The sequence below is a fragment of the Cinclus cinclus genome, chromosome 2 (genome assembly GCF_963662255.1).
Source record: "Cinclus cinclus chromosome 2, bCinCin1.1, whole genome shotgun sequence".
NCBI classification, from domain to species: Eukaryota; Metazoa; Chordata; class Aves; order Passeriformes; family Cinclidae; genus Cinclus; species Cinclus cinclus.
The window spans coordinates 1,458,019-1,474,277 of record NC_085047.1 but is presented as its reverse complement, the minus strand read 5'-3'; the positions used below and the strand labels follow the sequence as shown (position 1 = coordinate 1,474,277).

Genomic DNA, 16,259 nt, shown 5'->3' with positions numbered 1-16,259 from the left:
GGGAAGAGAGGCAGAATTCCCCCCCCCCCCCCACCACTGCCCACGCTGGGGGATCAGTCCAGGGCAGGAGGGGTTGCACATGGCTGCACATGGTTGGGTCATGTCCAGCTTCTCACCCACCAACACCCCCAAATCATCCTCAAGGCTGCTCTCCATCCCTTCATCCCACAGCCTGGGTGGGTGCTGAGGGTTGCCCCAACCTGCAGAACACTGGTCCAGGTTCATCTCTTGAGGGTGTATGTGACAGCACACAGACGAGTCACCAACTGCCCCCCTCTGACATTCACAGGTGCTTCAGAGGGGCCACACCAGCAGAGAGAACACTGAGGGGTGGGAACACCACCATGACCAACCTGACAGCAGTGAGCACCGGGAGGAACTCGTGCACCTACCATGAGGAGTTCAAGCAGGTCCTGCTGCCCCTGGTGTACTCAGTGGTGTTTGTGGTGGGGCTGCCCTTGAACGCCGTGGTCATCGGGCAGATCTGGCTGGCCCAGAAAGCGCTGAGCCGCTCCACCATCTACATGCTCAACCTGGCCGTGGCTGACCTGCTCTACGTCTGCTCCCTGCCACTCCTCATCTACAACTACACCCAGAAGGACTACTGGCCCTTTGGGGACTTCACCTGCAAATTCGTGCGCTTCCAGTTCTACACCAACCTGCACAGCAGCATCTTCTTCCTCACCTGCATCAGCGTCCAGCGCTACCTGGGCATCTGCCACCCCTTGGCCTCGTGGCACAAGAAGAAGGGCAAGAAGCTGACGTGGTTGGTGTGTGCAGCTGTGTGGTTCATCGTCATTGCCCAGTGTCTGCCTACCTTCGTCTTCGCCTCCACAGGCACGCAGAGGAACCGCACTGTCTGCTACGACCTGAGCCCGCCCGACGGCTCCGCCGCCTACTTCCCGTACGGCATCACCCTCACCTTTACCGGCTTCCTGCTGCCCTTCGTGGCCATCCTGGCCTGCTACTGCAGCATGGCCCGCATCCTGTGCCAGAAGGACGAGCTGATCGGCCTGGCCGTGCACAAGAGGAAGGACAAAGCCGTGCGGATGGTCATCATCGTGGTCATCGTCTTCTCCATCAGCTTCTTCCCCTTCCACCTCACCAAGACCATCTACCTGATCGTCCGCTCCTCGCCCACCCTGCCCTGCCCGGCCCTGCAGGCCTTCGCCATCGCCTACAAGTGCACGCGGCCCTTTGCCAGCATGAACAGCGTCCTTGACCCCATCCTCTTCTACTTCACCCAGCGCAAGTTCCGGGAGAGCACCCGCTACCTCCTGGACAAGATGAGCTCCAAGTGGCGGCATGACCACTGTGTCACCTACGGCTCCTAGGTGGGCATGAGGCCACCTCAGTGCCACTGAGGCACGGAGCAGTTTCGGCTCTAAGCTCCACGGAGCAGATGGCTTCACTGGGGACATGCTGGAGGAGAGGAGGATGGCATCTCCCAAGCTTTCAGTGCTTTCAGCCCACCTCCAGCCTGTAGTGGTGCAGTATTACCCCCATCACAGTTCCAGTGCCCTGTCCCTGGCTTGGCTGCTCACTTGGAGCAGCTCAGCACCTTGGTGGTCGAGCCACTGATGCAATAAAAGTCCACTGGGACTGTGGAGAGCAAGGTGGGACCATGGAGGACACATCCCTGGCTCAAAATAAGCTGCTGGGGGATGATTTGTGCCCATACTCAATTAAAAATTCCCTGATGGGGACAGCATGCAAAGGCTGGGGAGGGTTTGCTTCATCCCATACCATGGGGCCGTGTGTTTCTCCAGCTCAAGACCAGTGTCATGGATAGTTTTTGTTTAATGCTGAGACATCCCTGTCCCCCAGTGCCCAGAATGAGGCCACACCAGCAGGAGACACAGGCTCACTGGTATTGCTGGTGCTGAGAAATGGTGGAGAAGCACCCCTGGATGGACTGGGAAGAGGGAAAGGGGACATCACGGCAACTAGAACACCCATGCTGGATTTCCCACTGAAGCCATGACCATGGGCTGGGTTAGGCATAAGCCAGCAGCATTGTCACCTGCCTGGGAACCTTCATCTGAGTCCAGCTCCCTGCTTAGCCCAGCACCCCGAATTTGGCCCATCCTGGTGCCAGTGGTGCCCTGCTGTCACCTCCTAACCAGGATCCACCACGATCAGAGTGAGCATGTGTGGACGCAACACCTAGAGCTGGAAGATGAATGCCAGAGAGAGCTACACAGTGTCCTGGCCACGTCGCCGTGCACCTCACAGCTGGCTTGGCCTCTCCATGGGGCTGGCGATCGAGCTTTGCCCCCACAGCCTCTGTTGCTGCTCCCTCCCAGTGAGAAGGTATTTGCAAGATGGATGCAGCACTCACCGCTCTACAAGTCTTCTCTAACATATAGGATATATGGAATTAACTCCCTGCTCTTTCTCAGATGGGTGTATACACCCACTGTATGTACAGACATAGAATATATCTGAGCAGAGGGAGGTTTGTGGCCCAGCACAGGCTCTGCAGTGCAGAAATTCTCTGCCTGAACACAATATATGTATCTATACAGTGTATATATGTATTTATATATATATAAAAATATATACGTGGATAACTGTGTTTTTCTTGTCTGCTTGTAATAATCACACCTAAATGGATTCAAGTAATTTGTTTCAAATCTCCTTGTTGAAGACCCCTCCAGATTGGCTGCCTGCATGAAGATCCATCCTGACTTGCTCCCTGCAGGTACACAGTGTCCCCTCATGTACCTGGCCACCCAAGCATGCAGTGCTGGCAGTCCCAGTGTGTCTCCTTGCTGTCATGAGGATCAGGAGCGTGTCCACAGTGGTCACAGGCTCTTGGATGATGCTCAGAGATCTCAGCATCACGGCTGGGCTGGAACAGAGAGGGATCTTGCAGCAGCATTAGCTCAAACCACCTGGTGTCGCAGGAGCTGTGTCCCTGTCTTGGTGGTGACAATGACTCTGGGCTGGGGCACAGAATGTGATGGAGGAAGCAAAGGCAGCCCTGTGCTTTCCCTTGGCCTGAGCTCATCCACGCCCAAATCCCCTCTGGTGCATCTTCGGGGTCCTGCAATGGAAGGACAAAATGCTGGGGGGCTGCGGGAACGGTGGGTGGAGCGACAACCCCAGCCTGATGTCCCCATCCTTTCCCAGACAGCAGGAAGGTGACGGGGTGGGAGGCCCGGACCACGCCATCGGGACCCAGGAGAGGGCGCAAAATATTTAGATTTGAGGAAGCCGGATGATCTGTGGGTGTCCACCTGGCTCCAGGGAGGGAGGGAGGAGCCCTGCACCATCAGAGCACCCAGTGCCTGGATAGGAACCGTGGGAGCAGGTGGTCGAAAAATGTCGAACCACAATAAAGTCTGAGGGAAGGAAAAAAAAAATCAGCTTCCAAAAAGTCTGGTGGTGGCTGCAAGGGCTGCATGGGTTCAGGTGGTCGCATCCAACAGCCTCAGGATGATGTTCCTGATATTGGAATCACTAATTTGGAATGTTTTTAAGACGAGGGGACACACAGAGCTCTCTTTGGGTCTCACCACGTCCTGCCCTGCCTTGGGGTCCTGTCAGCAGTTCCCTTGGCACCACCAGGCCTAGGAATGGGAATAAAGGGATGCCTTAGAAATGGGGTGAACACTTCAACAAATCTCGTTTGCTTGTCAGATGCTCAAAGCTAGCAGCTGAGGAACAGCTCCTACAGAACCGAGCAGGGATGAAATATATGTCTCTTCCCAAAATGCCAGCTGGGGGGGGACATCGTGGGGATGTCATCCTTGCAGCCAGGAGACACCCAGGCCTGGGGGAAGCAGGGAAGCAGGGCAGAGGGTGGGAACGGAGAGCCACGGAAGGAATACTTGCTGGGGCGGAGCATCTCAAGGCATCGCTGCGGGCACTTTTGAGGTTCTGAAAAATGCATTTACTGGAGGTGTTGGATTTATTTTTTTCCCTCTTGTTTTTTGTGCCTCGGGGTCAGAGCCAGAAATATCTCCTACATGGCCAGGACACCTCTCCAACCCCATCCATATCTCCAAGGCCACGGCTCACCCATCAGCCCTCCCAGCCACCTTCATTTTTCACATCCCCGGCAATAAATCTGCTGTCTTGGGGGAAAAAAGGGTTATAGGCTTCAAATAGCAAACGCTGACAAGCGATGCTGAAAACCCACGAGAAAGTCTGTTCACGGGGCAGTGCTTTACTGCAAAGCTGTGCACGTTGGGAACAAGGTGTTCTCTCTTCCCTGAGATGAGCTGCGAAACAGGGTCTGGAGGAATCTGCTGTGATGGGAAGAATCTTTCACTGGCACTCACACTCTTGATTATTTATCCTGGATGGAGGGGAATCACAGAATGGTTTGGGTTGGGAGGAATCTTAAAGACCATCTAATTTCAATATCCTGCCATGGGCAGGGACAACTTCCACTATCCCAGGTTCCTCCAAGCCCCATCCAATCTGGCCTTGGACACTTCCAGGGATCCAGGGGCAGCTACAGCTGCTTTGGGCACCCTGTGCCAGGGCCTCATCACGCTCACAGGGAATAATTCCTTCACAACATGCCGCTAAAATCTTCCCTATTTTAGTTGAAAGCGGACCCCTCTCATCCTATCACTATCTGACCACGTAAAAAGTTGCTCTCCCACTTTTTTTACAAGCCTCTTTGTAAAAGGGAAGCGGGATGAAGGATGCTGGGGGGGGGGGGGGGGGGGGTGTGGGTGTGGAAGAAAGGATGCAGGGGGTAACGAAGGATGAGGGAAGGGGGGTAAAAGATGCAGGGGGGGTGCGAGGTGCTCCTGCTTAGCCCGGGAGCGAGAGGACAGCTCTAAAGCCGCTTTTCTCTCTCCCACAGCCCCTCAAAAAAAAAAAAAAAAGAAAAAAAAAGAAAAGAAAAAAAAAGTAAAAAGGAAAAAATGAATAGTTTTTTAAAAGGCAGCAAAACTTCCACCCTCCCACTCTGCGGGAGCAAACCCCGCCTTCGGGGAGGAAAGTTTATTTGAATGCAACAAATAAAAAACCAGGGGGCGAGGGAGGAGGAAAAGCCAAAAAAAAAAAAAAAGGGGTGGGGGGGGGGGGGGGAGAGAGAGAGAGAGAGAGAGAGAGAGAGAAAACAAAGCGGGAGGGATGCAGCCCGGCGGCAGCCCGGAGGAGGAGCGGGGCCGGGCGGTGCCTGCGGCGGGGCCGGGGCCGGGGCGCGGCGGCGGCGGGGCCGGGGGGCGGGCGGAGGCGGCGGCGGCGGCGGGGGGGCACCGACAATGGCGGAGGGGGGCAGCGGCCGGGGGGTAGCGGCGGCTCGGTGCCTCCTGCCCGCCTCCTCCCCGCCTTCCTCCTCCTCCTCCTCCTCCTTCTTCTTCCCGGGTAGGAAAGTTTCAGCGCCGATCGCGGAGCAGCAACCGGGCCGGGCTTTTGGCAGCCTGGCCCCGTCGGTACGGCAGCTTTCGCTTCGTTTTACCGAGCCGGAGCCGCCGGGCCCGGTTCATGCCGGGGCTCAGCCGCCGTCCCCGGCTCCACCGCCGCCCCCGCCGCCGCCGCCGTCGCCGCCGGGCCCGGGGTTAAACGCGGAGCCGCCGCGCTGGCCCAGCGTCCCGGCGATGCGGAAACTCTTCGGGGAAAGCTGCCGGCAGCCGACGGCGGCCACCGGGAATGGGATGGGGAACGGGAGCGGGAGCGGGAGCGCCCGCGGAGCTCCCCCTCCGCCTCCGCCCCGCAGCCGCGTCCCGCACCCGGCGCTCCGCTCTCCCCGCGGAGCTCCGCCGGAGCCCGGCCCGCATTCCTGGCATAACTCGACTCGACCGCAACCACCCTCCTCCTCCCCATCACCCCGCTCCAACGGGGACGATGAAGCGGCGGCGGCCCGTTCTCCCCGCGCTTCATCGGGCAGCGAAGGCGAAGGGCAGAGCGCTGCCCACCGGCCCCGCGCCGCACGGAAGAAGAAGAAGGAGGGCACGGCGGATGGCGATGCCGAGGCCGAAGGCTGCGCTAGGGTGGTCTCCCGCCACCCGCTGCCCATGGTGGCCCGCGTCTCCAAGGTGAACATCCTGCCCTTCGGCAGCCCCGGCGGATCACGCAGCAGCAGTCGTTATTCCAGCACGGAGACGCTGAAGGAAGAGGAGCAGTTTGGAGTCTGTTGGCCCAGCCAAGGACGGACTCTCCAGGCAGGTTATGGTATCTATCGATCACCCAGTTTCGGGGCCAGTGACGGCCTGGCGTGGGCGCAGCCGGGGGTCCGCGTCCGCCCCAAGGTGCCCCAGAGCGTGGCCAAAGCAAAACCGGACTATGGGAGCGAGGGCCTGCACCAGCCAGGGCTGGAAGGGGAGAGAGCCAAGCACCGCAAGTCCTTGTCCAACCCCGACATTGCCACCGAGACCCTGACTCTGCTCAGCTTCCTCAAATCAGACCTCTCTGAGCTGAAGGTGAAGAAGAAAGGGGTGAGGGTCGGCCTTGACGTGGGCTCCGACGGATGCTCCAGCACTGCCAGCTGCGGTGCCACTCATCCCCAAAACCGCTGGGCACCGGGTGAGCGGCCAACGCTCAAGGACCTGACGGCTACTTTACGTCGCGCTAAGTCCTTCACCTGCTCCGAAAAATCTGGGATGCGGCGGCTTTTCCTACAGAGCACCATGAAGCAGAGCTCCTCCGAGCTCCTTCTGGCCTCTACGGGCAGCCAGGAGCGGGTGGCTCCAGATGGGGGACAGCATGGGGACAATGATCCTCTCCCCATGGTCATCCAGGACCAGTACATCCAGGAGGCGAGGCAGGTGTTCGAGAAGATCAGCAGGATGGGTTCCCAGCAGGACTACAGCTTTGCCGCCGAGCAGAAGGTCAGCGGAGGTGTGGAGGGCGCTGAGGTGGTGGCACCGACAGGGACTACAGACACGACCCTTCGGGGACAGGTGGAGAGCGCACGGTGTTTGAAGGATGTGGAGTTGGAGGAGAACCTCGCTCACACTAAATCCGTGGAGGAGCTGTCGGGTCACGAGTCGAGTGTGACAGACGAGGGCATCGTCACGGAGCCGGAGCCTGTGGGGATGCCCTTCCAAGACCTGCATGAAGCTGTGGAGGCCTGGATGCTGCCCAGTGCCGGGACGGCAGCCGGTGACTCTGAAATGCCGCTGCCTGCTCACCCAGCGGCAACTGTTGAAGACCTTCCAGCTGGCAAAGCCGAGACGCCGAGCACCCCTGGCAGCCTGCGGCGCCGACGTAAGTTCCCGTCAGCAGGCGCCAATGGGATGGAGGGTGGCAGCGAGGGTGGCACCGAGCCCTACCGCTCCCTCAGTGACCCCATGCCTCACCGGAGACGCTCGGTGGCGGAGGAGGCGAAGAATTTCTCCGTCGACAGCAACCTGCTGGGCTCTCTGACTGCCAAGGCGGGCATCCCCCAGCCCGCGGCCATAGCGGGCAGCGCGGGCAGCGCGGGCAGCGACCTGTCCCTGGGCAGCGATGGGCCCCGCGACTACAACAGCCTCATCCGCACCATCGTCAGCCAGCCCGGCGCCATGGCCAAGCTGGGTGATGACAAGGCCAATGGCAAGACCATCAAGAAGAAGTCGCTGAGTGACCCCAGCCGCCGCGGTGAGCTGGCGCCTGGTGCTTTCGAGGGTCCTGGCGAGGCCATCAGCGAGCTGGAGCCCAGCATTCCCCCGTCCAGCAGCGAGCCCATCCTCTCAGCACAGCCGGCAGCACCAGGCACCGGCCGTGGCTACGGCTTTGACCCCAAGCTGGCCGACGTGCTGTCCCCTCGCATCGCCCGCCGCAGCTCCAAGAAGCGCTCCAACCGGGCGGCTCACCAGGAGAACCAGCCGCCCCCGGCGCCCGCCGTCCTCGCCAAGAGCCGCCCGGCCACCAAGCACGTCCGTCACACCAGCGAGCCCGCCACCTTCATCCCCATCGCTGCCCCTGAGCCGCTCGTCCCCTCCGGCCACCATGGCCACCTCCCTGCACCGGCTACCGGCCGCTCACCTGGAAAATCCTTCCCGACCCTCCAGCCTCCTTCGCTGGAGGATGTCACCAAGCGGTACATGCTGGCCCTCAACTCAGGTGACACATCCCCCAGTGCTGGGGATGGACCCCGCTCGCCACCCGCTGCCCCACCGCCCCGGCTGCCCCGGTGCTCGCGGCTGCCTGACGAACACGGCCCCAGAACCAAGCCACAGGTGGTAAGTGTCCGTCTGTCCTAAAAGCACCTTTGTTTTCTGGGGTACGCCACCAATCCTAAGCACTGGTAGCCTTGGGGGTCTGTCACGTGTCCCTTGTGGACAGATTCCCATCTGCAGAGGCACTGCTGGATGGCCAAGAGCCCTCCCAGTCCTTTCTGGTGGTTCTCAGGGGATGAGCTCTTGTTTGTTGGAGCAACCTCCCTGATTAAAAGGCCATTTCTGGATGGGAAAAAGCAGTTTTCAGTGGAAGTTTTGGTGGAAGAGGGCTTTATAAATGTGTATATAAATATATATAAATATGTAATTTTATGTTTCTATATAGCATCTCTCAGTGATGCTATATAAGGTACTGATAAAATTGACCATCCCTGAGATGCTGAACCAAAAACTGCCTTTTCCTTGACTGGGAAGGCTTAAACGATCCTTCTGCTTGGGATTCCTCATGTTACACCCCTTATTGAGCAAATCTGCACTTTCTCCCCAAAAAAACACCACCTCTCCACTTGGGATCATAAGCATTACTGTGCTGGTGGGTGGGAAAAATGTTTTTGTGCATGCACTGAATATTTGATCAGTAGGTAAAAGTTTGATCCTCTCTGGGGAAGAATTGGTGCAGTCTGGGGGATGTGAAGGTGCTCTGCTCACCTTGAAGCGCAGCTGCGTGCTTTGGGATCTTTCCTGAGATGGGTTTTTGGCACTACTGGCCCCTTGGCTGTTGTTTGAACATGGACTTGGGTTCCCATCACTCCGGGTGTTTGTGCCGGGAAGGGTTTGGAAGCATCACCTCCTGCTGCGGTACAGCAGTGCCAGCACCCACGGGGCTTTTAATAGCTCTGGGAGAAGCCCAGAAATACCCATTCCTGTGGGGGATCTGCCGAGATCTCACAGGAATGATGCTGGCAGGGCTCTCTCCCCTGCTCCCATGCTGGTTTCAGAGGATGGGCTGGACTATTCCCTTCCAGCAGCCGCCGGCAGCCAAGCGTGAAGTCCCCGGGGCTGAGCCCGGCCGTGTAACCCTTGCTGGCTAGGGCAGAGCCACGTAGAGCAAGGCTGCTTTTCTTTGGGTCCTCCCAAAATCCAGATCCCTGCAGCATCTTCCCCCCAGGGTGTTCTCCTGGGTTCTGGCATCCTCCTCACAGGATATTCTCGTGGGATCCAGCAGCCCTGCAGCGTCATCATCCCCAGGAGGATCTCCTGGGGTCTGGCATCCTCACAGTATCATTCCCCGAGGTTATTCTCTTAGAATCCATCATCCCTGCAGCAACATTCCCCTCAAAATGTTCTCCAGGGATTTCTGCTGCCCATCCACCTCCTTCTCCCCACTGCCAGGCAGCCGTTGGTGGCTGAGAACAGGGATGGCCACTATTGGGCACTGTGTGAAACATCCTTGGAGATGTTTGGGGTGAATTTGGCAGCATTTTTTTTTTGCCTGATGGACCAGTTTAGGTGTAGCTTTTTGTCTTCTCTGATCATGGGCTGTAAACTGCTATGAAACCATCGAGCGTTCTAATTAAAATGAGTTAATGAGGAGCCTCCTGGAGCTTTGGCTGGTGCTGCCTTGGGGACACTGGCAGGTCCCCAAGACGAGGCTGTGCACCCAGTGGCATTTCTAAATAATTAATATGTTCAGTTTATATAATATATGGCTTATCTTAATAATTTATAGAGAGATATTTCTTACTCAAGCAAATCCCTGTGGTGTCCTGGGGGATGGTACCTGATGGCCCCAATATCAGGGATGCTCTGCTGACCCCATCCCCCCAGCCCTGGTCAGTGTAATCCCATCTTTGGGATGATTTTGGGTAGATTTCTACATGCTGGGAGCCCTGTTTGGCCGAGCATGTCCTTGGGTGGATGGGCCATTCTGTGGAAGCAGACCTTGAGGATGCTGCTCCTCACCTTGCCTGAACCCTCCGGCAGCCCTCGGGGAAGAGGGTGCAAATTTTCCCTTTTAAGGACAACACCACAGCTTGTATCTTCAAATCTCACTCCTGCTTTGGGATTTCTTTGTGCTCCAGCCATATCTTAACTGAAACCAGGATTTTTTTATTTCTTCTTTTGATTTATTAGATGGTGGAGCTGGAATATTTTATTTCAGATGGCACCAGCTTTGCCTGGGGGGGTGGAGGGGGAGCGAGCCCTGCAAGGGAGTTGCTTTAATTCTAAGTGAGAGCACCGAGGACCAGATATAACTTGGCACTGGGGTGGCTGGCTGGAAACAGGGATTTATGTGCTCCCTGACCAACAGAGAAGAAATAAGCTTTATTTTTTACTTTTAGATTTTTTTGCCCCTCCCTAACTCAATGGAAATGGCCAGCATTGTGAGACTGTGAGTCTGTATGGGGAAATGATCACCTCCACTTGGGAATTTTGGGGGATGGGAGCATCCATCTCGTATCATGGTGGTGATGGTGAGATGGTGTCCATCTTCAGCAGACTGTACTGGGAAGGAATTAATAATGGGGTCTGGCACCTCTGGGGTGATGCTCCCTTAAAATGTTCCCTCCCAAAATCTTTCACCCTCAAGATACTCTCATGGGGTTGAGTATCCCTGCAGCATCATTCGCCCGGGATATTTTCCCAGCTGCCATGGTTTGGTGGTGGCTTTGTCAGAGGTGCATCCGGCACATCCCACCCTGAGATGTAACGTGCTGTTCTCCCTTGAGGACAGCACTGTTTGTCCTGGGTGCTTTCCAGCAATTCTCCATGGGGCTGGAGCCATCCAGTTCATCCTGGGTGCTAAGGAACTCCTTCACCCTGTGCCTGATGATGGGCACCAGGCTTTTCATCCCTCAGGGGTCATTAGCAGCACAAGCCTAAAACTCAAGATAAAGACTTCTTCCTGCTTCCAGCATCCCAAAAACTGCTGGAATGGGCGGCACACACAAGCACATGTGTGTACACCCATGTGCAGCCCCACAGAGACTAGCAGCAAGCCAGGGTGCATTTAGGATGCATTTGGGATGGATTTGGGATCCATTTGCTGCTCTGTGAGAGGATGAGCAGGGTGCCAGACTGGCATCCCCTTGGATCTTTCTTCCCTCCTTGACTGAATCAGTCTGGGGATGGAAAATTAGGTATGCTCGCTGTCATGCTGTGTTTGTTGACTTAGCAGCGCTTGGATTAAACAGGAAAATATTGATTTAAATATAGCACCTCTGGGGAGCACGGGAGTCGTGGGAACGTGGCCCTCCCAGCGCCCCGGTCGCTGCCTTCCCCACCTGCTGCTCCCCGAGCAGGGCGGCCGCACCCCGGAAAAGCCATCAGGGATGGAGGGGGATCCCAGAGGGAATCACGTCAATGGGGTCATGTTCCCAGGGACGCTTGCGTCAACCACCCCCTTTCCTCCCCAGCATCCTCCCTCCCGGCTCATCCCTGTTCCTCCAGAAGCTTCTCCTCACTGTGGGGACAGCTAAAATGCCGGATCCACGCACTGCCCATATATTCCTAAAGTTTGTCATCTTTGGACTCAGTTTCTTTCAGTTTCATTTCTGTGAATCCCCACCGAAACTTGAGTTTGGGGCTCTGGCTAGGAGTTGTCTCATTTTTTGGTGTTACTGGAAATCTGGGATTAAAGCAGCTGCAGGGGAGAGTTGGGAATGGGCAAATCTTGGCTTTCCTCTCCTACTCTAATGGTTTGCCTAGGTTTTGCATTGCTGGATCTGCTGTGCTGAATGAAATGCTGCAGCAGGGGGGAAACTGAGGTACACGGGTAGCCCTTCAGAGAGGTGGGATGTGGGATGGAGCAGTTGATTGCAATCAGGTGATGCTGCTTGTCAGTGGTATGGATTGACCCTGGGATCAATGGCATGGGGCCAGGCAACATGTCCAGGGGGTGACCCAGCCCAAATCCCCTTAACTCTGCTCAATTTTTATTCTTTCCTTCCCTTGTGCCAAAATCCCTTGTCTTTGCCCATTTTTTTACCTCTTCCCTTCCCCAGTGCCAAAATTCACTTGACTATGCCCATTTTTGCCTCTTTTCTTTCCCTGGTGACGAAGTCCCCTAAACTCTGCCCTATTTTTACTCTTCCCCAGTGCCCAAATTCCCTTACCTCTGCCTGTTTCTGCCCCTTCCCTTCCTCGCTGCCAGAGCTTTGAACAGGGCTGCTTTGTCCCTTGTCTCCACTACTTTAATTAAAAGCCTCTAATTAATTAGGCAGTGAGCTCCATCAGAGGGGGTGATCCACGTGGGATGTGCATCCTTTGAGGCCTGGGATGGTGGTGTGGGGCAGGATCTAGCCTTGGAGCGACAGGGTTAGCACTGGGATGAGCTGGTCCTGGGGGCTGGCCTTGGCCCATGGCTGCCTGATCCAAAGGTCAGGCCCTTGGCAGGATCCAGGGACTGCAGCAAGAGTAGGAGGCTGGAATGGGCTCGGCTTCCAGCCTGTGGAGAGTCCCTGCAGCTGGGATGCACCAGGAGCTCCCTGGCGGAGGGGTGGGCACGGAGGGGTACACAGGGAGCGAGGCTGGTTCTGGAGCTTGTGCATCCAGGGAAATGCCTGGAACTGGTGTGGATGTGCATCCCTGCAACAGGGAGTCCTGGAGTGGAAGGATACACGTACAGGGAAGAGGTCCCTGGTGCAGGGATACACTTACGGGGATACGGAGATGTCCTGGTGCTGGGATATATTCCCGGAGATGCAATGGGCAGCCTGCCTGCACCCTGCCTGCATCTGTGCACAGATGCCTGGGCTTTTCCATGGAAAATCACATGCCTCCAAAGCTTCTGGGAGGAGGTGGCCTTGTTCTTCCATCTGCTCTTGCCAGGGAAGCAGCAAGTCGGCCTCTCTGGGATGTAAACTCCAGGTAACCTCCTGCCATACCCAGCTGGGATGGAAGTTCAAAGCTTTCCAGGGCTTGTTTCTGCTGCAAGGGTTGTGGGATCCTTGGAAATGTTCAAGGCCAGGTCAGATGGTGCAACCTGTTCTAGTGGGATGTGTCCCTGCCTGTGGTAGGCGATTGGAACAAGATGAACTTAAGGTGCCATCTGGTCCAAACCATTCTGTGAGTCTCTTATTCTCTGATCTAGAGCCTTTCCCAAGGATATTTCTGAAGAGGGAGATTTCTCCTGGATATTGATACCTGTGAGGTGGGAGTGTCCAGGGAGGTGATGTATTGAGGTCTCCCCTTGCTGAGCTCCTTCACCTGGTCACAGCAGGTCCCATGGGGCATCCCACAGCTTCAGAGCTGCAGCAGGAACTTCTAAATCCAGGATGGGAAAGGAGGTGCCCTCACACAAAGGGAAGGTGCAGCTAGGCAGCACTGGGGTTTGGCCAGTACGGTTTTCTCTTCTTTCAGGGCATGCCCTGGAAAACAAGGAAGGAGACTCCCATCCGTCCATCCATCCATCCATCCATCCATCCATCCATCCATCCATCATCCATTTATACATCTTCATCCATCTCTTCCCATCTCCATCAGCCTCCATGTGTGTCCATGCTCCCATCCAGCCATGCTCCTCCACCCATTCCCACCACCCATCCAAGACAACAATCCCCACACTATATCCAGGCATGATTTTCCAAGAGAACATGGCCTGTCTTCCAGGATGTCTCCTCCTGAAGGCACCAAGCCCAGCTTGCACAGACTGAGCCCACTAAAACAAAAGCACTGCCATTTCCACCATGGTGCTTCCAGGCCAGGATGTGTCCAGTGAGGGAAAATCAGCCACTTCCATCCCCTCTCCCTCAGTGTGACTCTTTTTAAAGCTCCGATGGTTGGTCCCGGTGGGGCTGTTTCTCCGGACTCCCTTGGTTTCCATGGAGAGGATGAGTGAGGAATTTCAAAGGGAATGGCTCCAGTAAATGAACTCTTCTCTAAAAATAGTGTGTTTGCTTTTGGTTCTTTGGGAACTGTGGCCCGGCCAATGGGAGGGAGAACGAAAATCAGCATCTGGGTAAAAGTATTCCAGTAACTCACTCTTTGTGCAAATTCCCGTTGGAGCTGCTCAGCTTCCGGGGAACAGGAGGCTGATCCCAGTCTGCCCAGTTCCTGCCCTCCCGACCACCATTCCTGGGTGCAGCTGGGGGCTGTCCCCAAGCCTGCTGCTCCCCTGTACCTTGGGTAGGGCATTTTGAGCAGAATCCCTTTAATCCGAGTGATGGGAGGATTGATGGGAGCAGATGTTGGGCTTGTGAGGCCCTCGTATCCTGCATTGTCCCAGAAACCCCAGGCACGTCCCCTTTTGGGAACCAGGAGATGGCCACCACCACCTTGCAGCCCTCCAGTGACATCCAGGATACCAGTGAGCCCCACCAGGACATCCCTGCATGGATGTGTTGGGAAAAGGACACCTGTGGTCATATCCACCACCAGGTTTCCTCTGTGGGAGTCACCATCCCAATGAGGGGACAACCACCACCAGGTGCCCCCTGGAGAAGCCACCATCCTTCTGTGGGGTCACCAGCATCCCTCCATGGTCCCTGGGGCTGGAGAACATTTCCTTGGTGGTGCCGTGGAGTTGCTATTTGTGACTGCCTGTTCCCGAGCCCTCCAATACTCTCCAAAAAAAACAAAAAGGGAGTTGTTTGCATGGGAAGATTGGCATCTCCGAGCCTGGGATATGGTTTCCTGCTTTTTTTAGCTGGAGTAGCAGCAGACTCGTCGGCCTGCCCTGATTTGGCATCCTTCTTCTTGCTCTTTTTTTTTTTTTTTGGAAGAGTTTCATCCTGACCCCTCGGCAGAAACACCGTCGCTAGCGGTAGGGGATCGGGTTTGGTCCTTTCATTTTTTTTTGGGTTGCCCAAAACCCTGGTGAGATGGGATGTAGATGGCTCAGAGCCTCGGTGAGCGGAGAGGGAACTCGTCCCTTGATCGTCCCAACCTGGCGCAGGTCAGTGGATGCTGAAACCCCCCTGTTCCACCCCCTCCCCCCCGCCCCAGGGTGCTGCTGTGACAATGACAGGGCAGGGAAGCTGTCACCTCTCGCCTTGACTGTGACGTGACGTGGGCTGTGGGCGTTCCTGGTGAGCTCTGTGGTCCCCCCTCCCGCCCCCGAGATCCCTGCTGTCCTGCTTGCAGCCGGGTGAGGGGACCCACAGAGCGCCAGGCACTGGGAGTCTGGGGGGCACAGCTGGGTGAAGGCTAGTGGTTGTACCTCAGCTGCTTCCAGGACATGGATCCAGGCAGAAGGGACAGGAGAAGTCCTGGCAGGGGCATGGAATGGGATGTTCAGGTCTCCTACCTCCTCCATCAGCTGCTGGGTATCCATCAGCTCCTGGGTGTCCATCAGCTCCTGGGTGCTTGTAGATTTGTGGGTGCCCCCAGACTTCCAATACCTGTTCGATCCTAGGAATCCATCTGTCAGCTCCTGGCTATCTGTCAGCAGCTGGAGGACATTTCTGGGTGCCCATGGACTCCTGGTATTGGTTGGCACCTTGGGGGGCCATCAGCTCATGGTGGCCTGTGATTATTTGTGGGTTTGTGAGTGTCCATGGACTTCCGACACCTGTTGGATCCTAGGAATCTGTCAGCTCCTGCATCCCCATCCCCTCTGGGTGCCCATTGGCTTCTGGGTGTCCGTGGACTGCTGGGTACCAGTTGGATGCTGGCTATCCATCAGTTCCTGGGTGCCCATGGCCTCTGCAAGCCCACAGGCCTGTGAGTGTCTGTCGGTTCCTTTGTGCTTGCGGATCCATGGGTACCCAGAGTCTCTTTTGGATCCTGGGCATCCATCAGCTCCTGGGTACCCAGGGAGTCCCCATTGGCTTCTGGGTATGGACTCCAGGGTAGCTCCTGAGCAGACATCAGCTTCTGAGCATCCATCATCTTTGACTCCTGGATACCTCTTGGCTTCGGGTGTGCTTGGAATTCTGGGTCCACATAGAGACCTGGATCCCCATCAGCTCCTGGGTACCAAGCACCTCCTGGTGCCCATCACTCCCTGCATGCCAGGCTGGCTCCCTCCTGGCTATTCCAAGACTCCTGGCCCTATTCCACCGGGCAGCCAGGGCACCTCCCACTCATGTGTGCCAGGCTGCCATGCAGCAGTGATGCCAGGGAGTGCCAGCATCAGGTACCCTACTCCCTGGCCTCCCTGTCCCCCAAAACCCTATTAACCATTGCTTTTGGGGTGGCGTGGGATGCGGGGTCAGGCTTGTGCCAGCAGCAGAGGATTCTGGTGGGGGATCC

General features: G+C 56.5%; 2 protein-coding genes across 2 annotated transcripts in view; both read left to right on the top strand.

The window, feature by feature from the left end:
- The first annotated feature begins 308 nt into the window (after positions 1-308).
- P2RY6 (pyrimidinergic receptor P2Y6) lies at positions 309-1,334 on the top strand. The gene has a single exon (XM_062511166.1). The coding sequence runs from the start codon at positions 345-347 to the stop codon at positions 1,332-1,334; it is 990 nt and encodes a 329-aa protein (XP_062367150.1). The 5' UTR covers positions 309-344.
- A 3,894-nt stretch (positions 1,335-5,228) lies between these two features.
- Positions 5,229-16,259, top strand: part of ARHGEF17 (Rho guanine nucleotide exchange factor 17) — a 28,856-nt gene continuing 17,825 nt past the window's right edge. The window contains exon 1 of the mRNA XM_062511155.1: positions 5,229-8,129. Within this exon, the coding sequence (XP_062367139.1) occupies positions 5,229-8,129 (2,901 nt within the window). The remainder of the gene's footprint in view (positions 8,130-16,259) is intronic.

Bases quoted from the DNA above. Each gene is read 5' to 3' on its own strand.
- P2RY6 (XM_062511166.1), top strand. From the start codon at position 345: ATGACCAACCTGACAGCAGTGAGCACCGGGAGGAACTCGTGCACCTAC.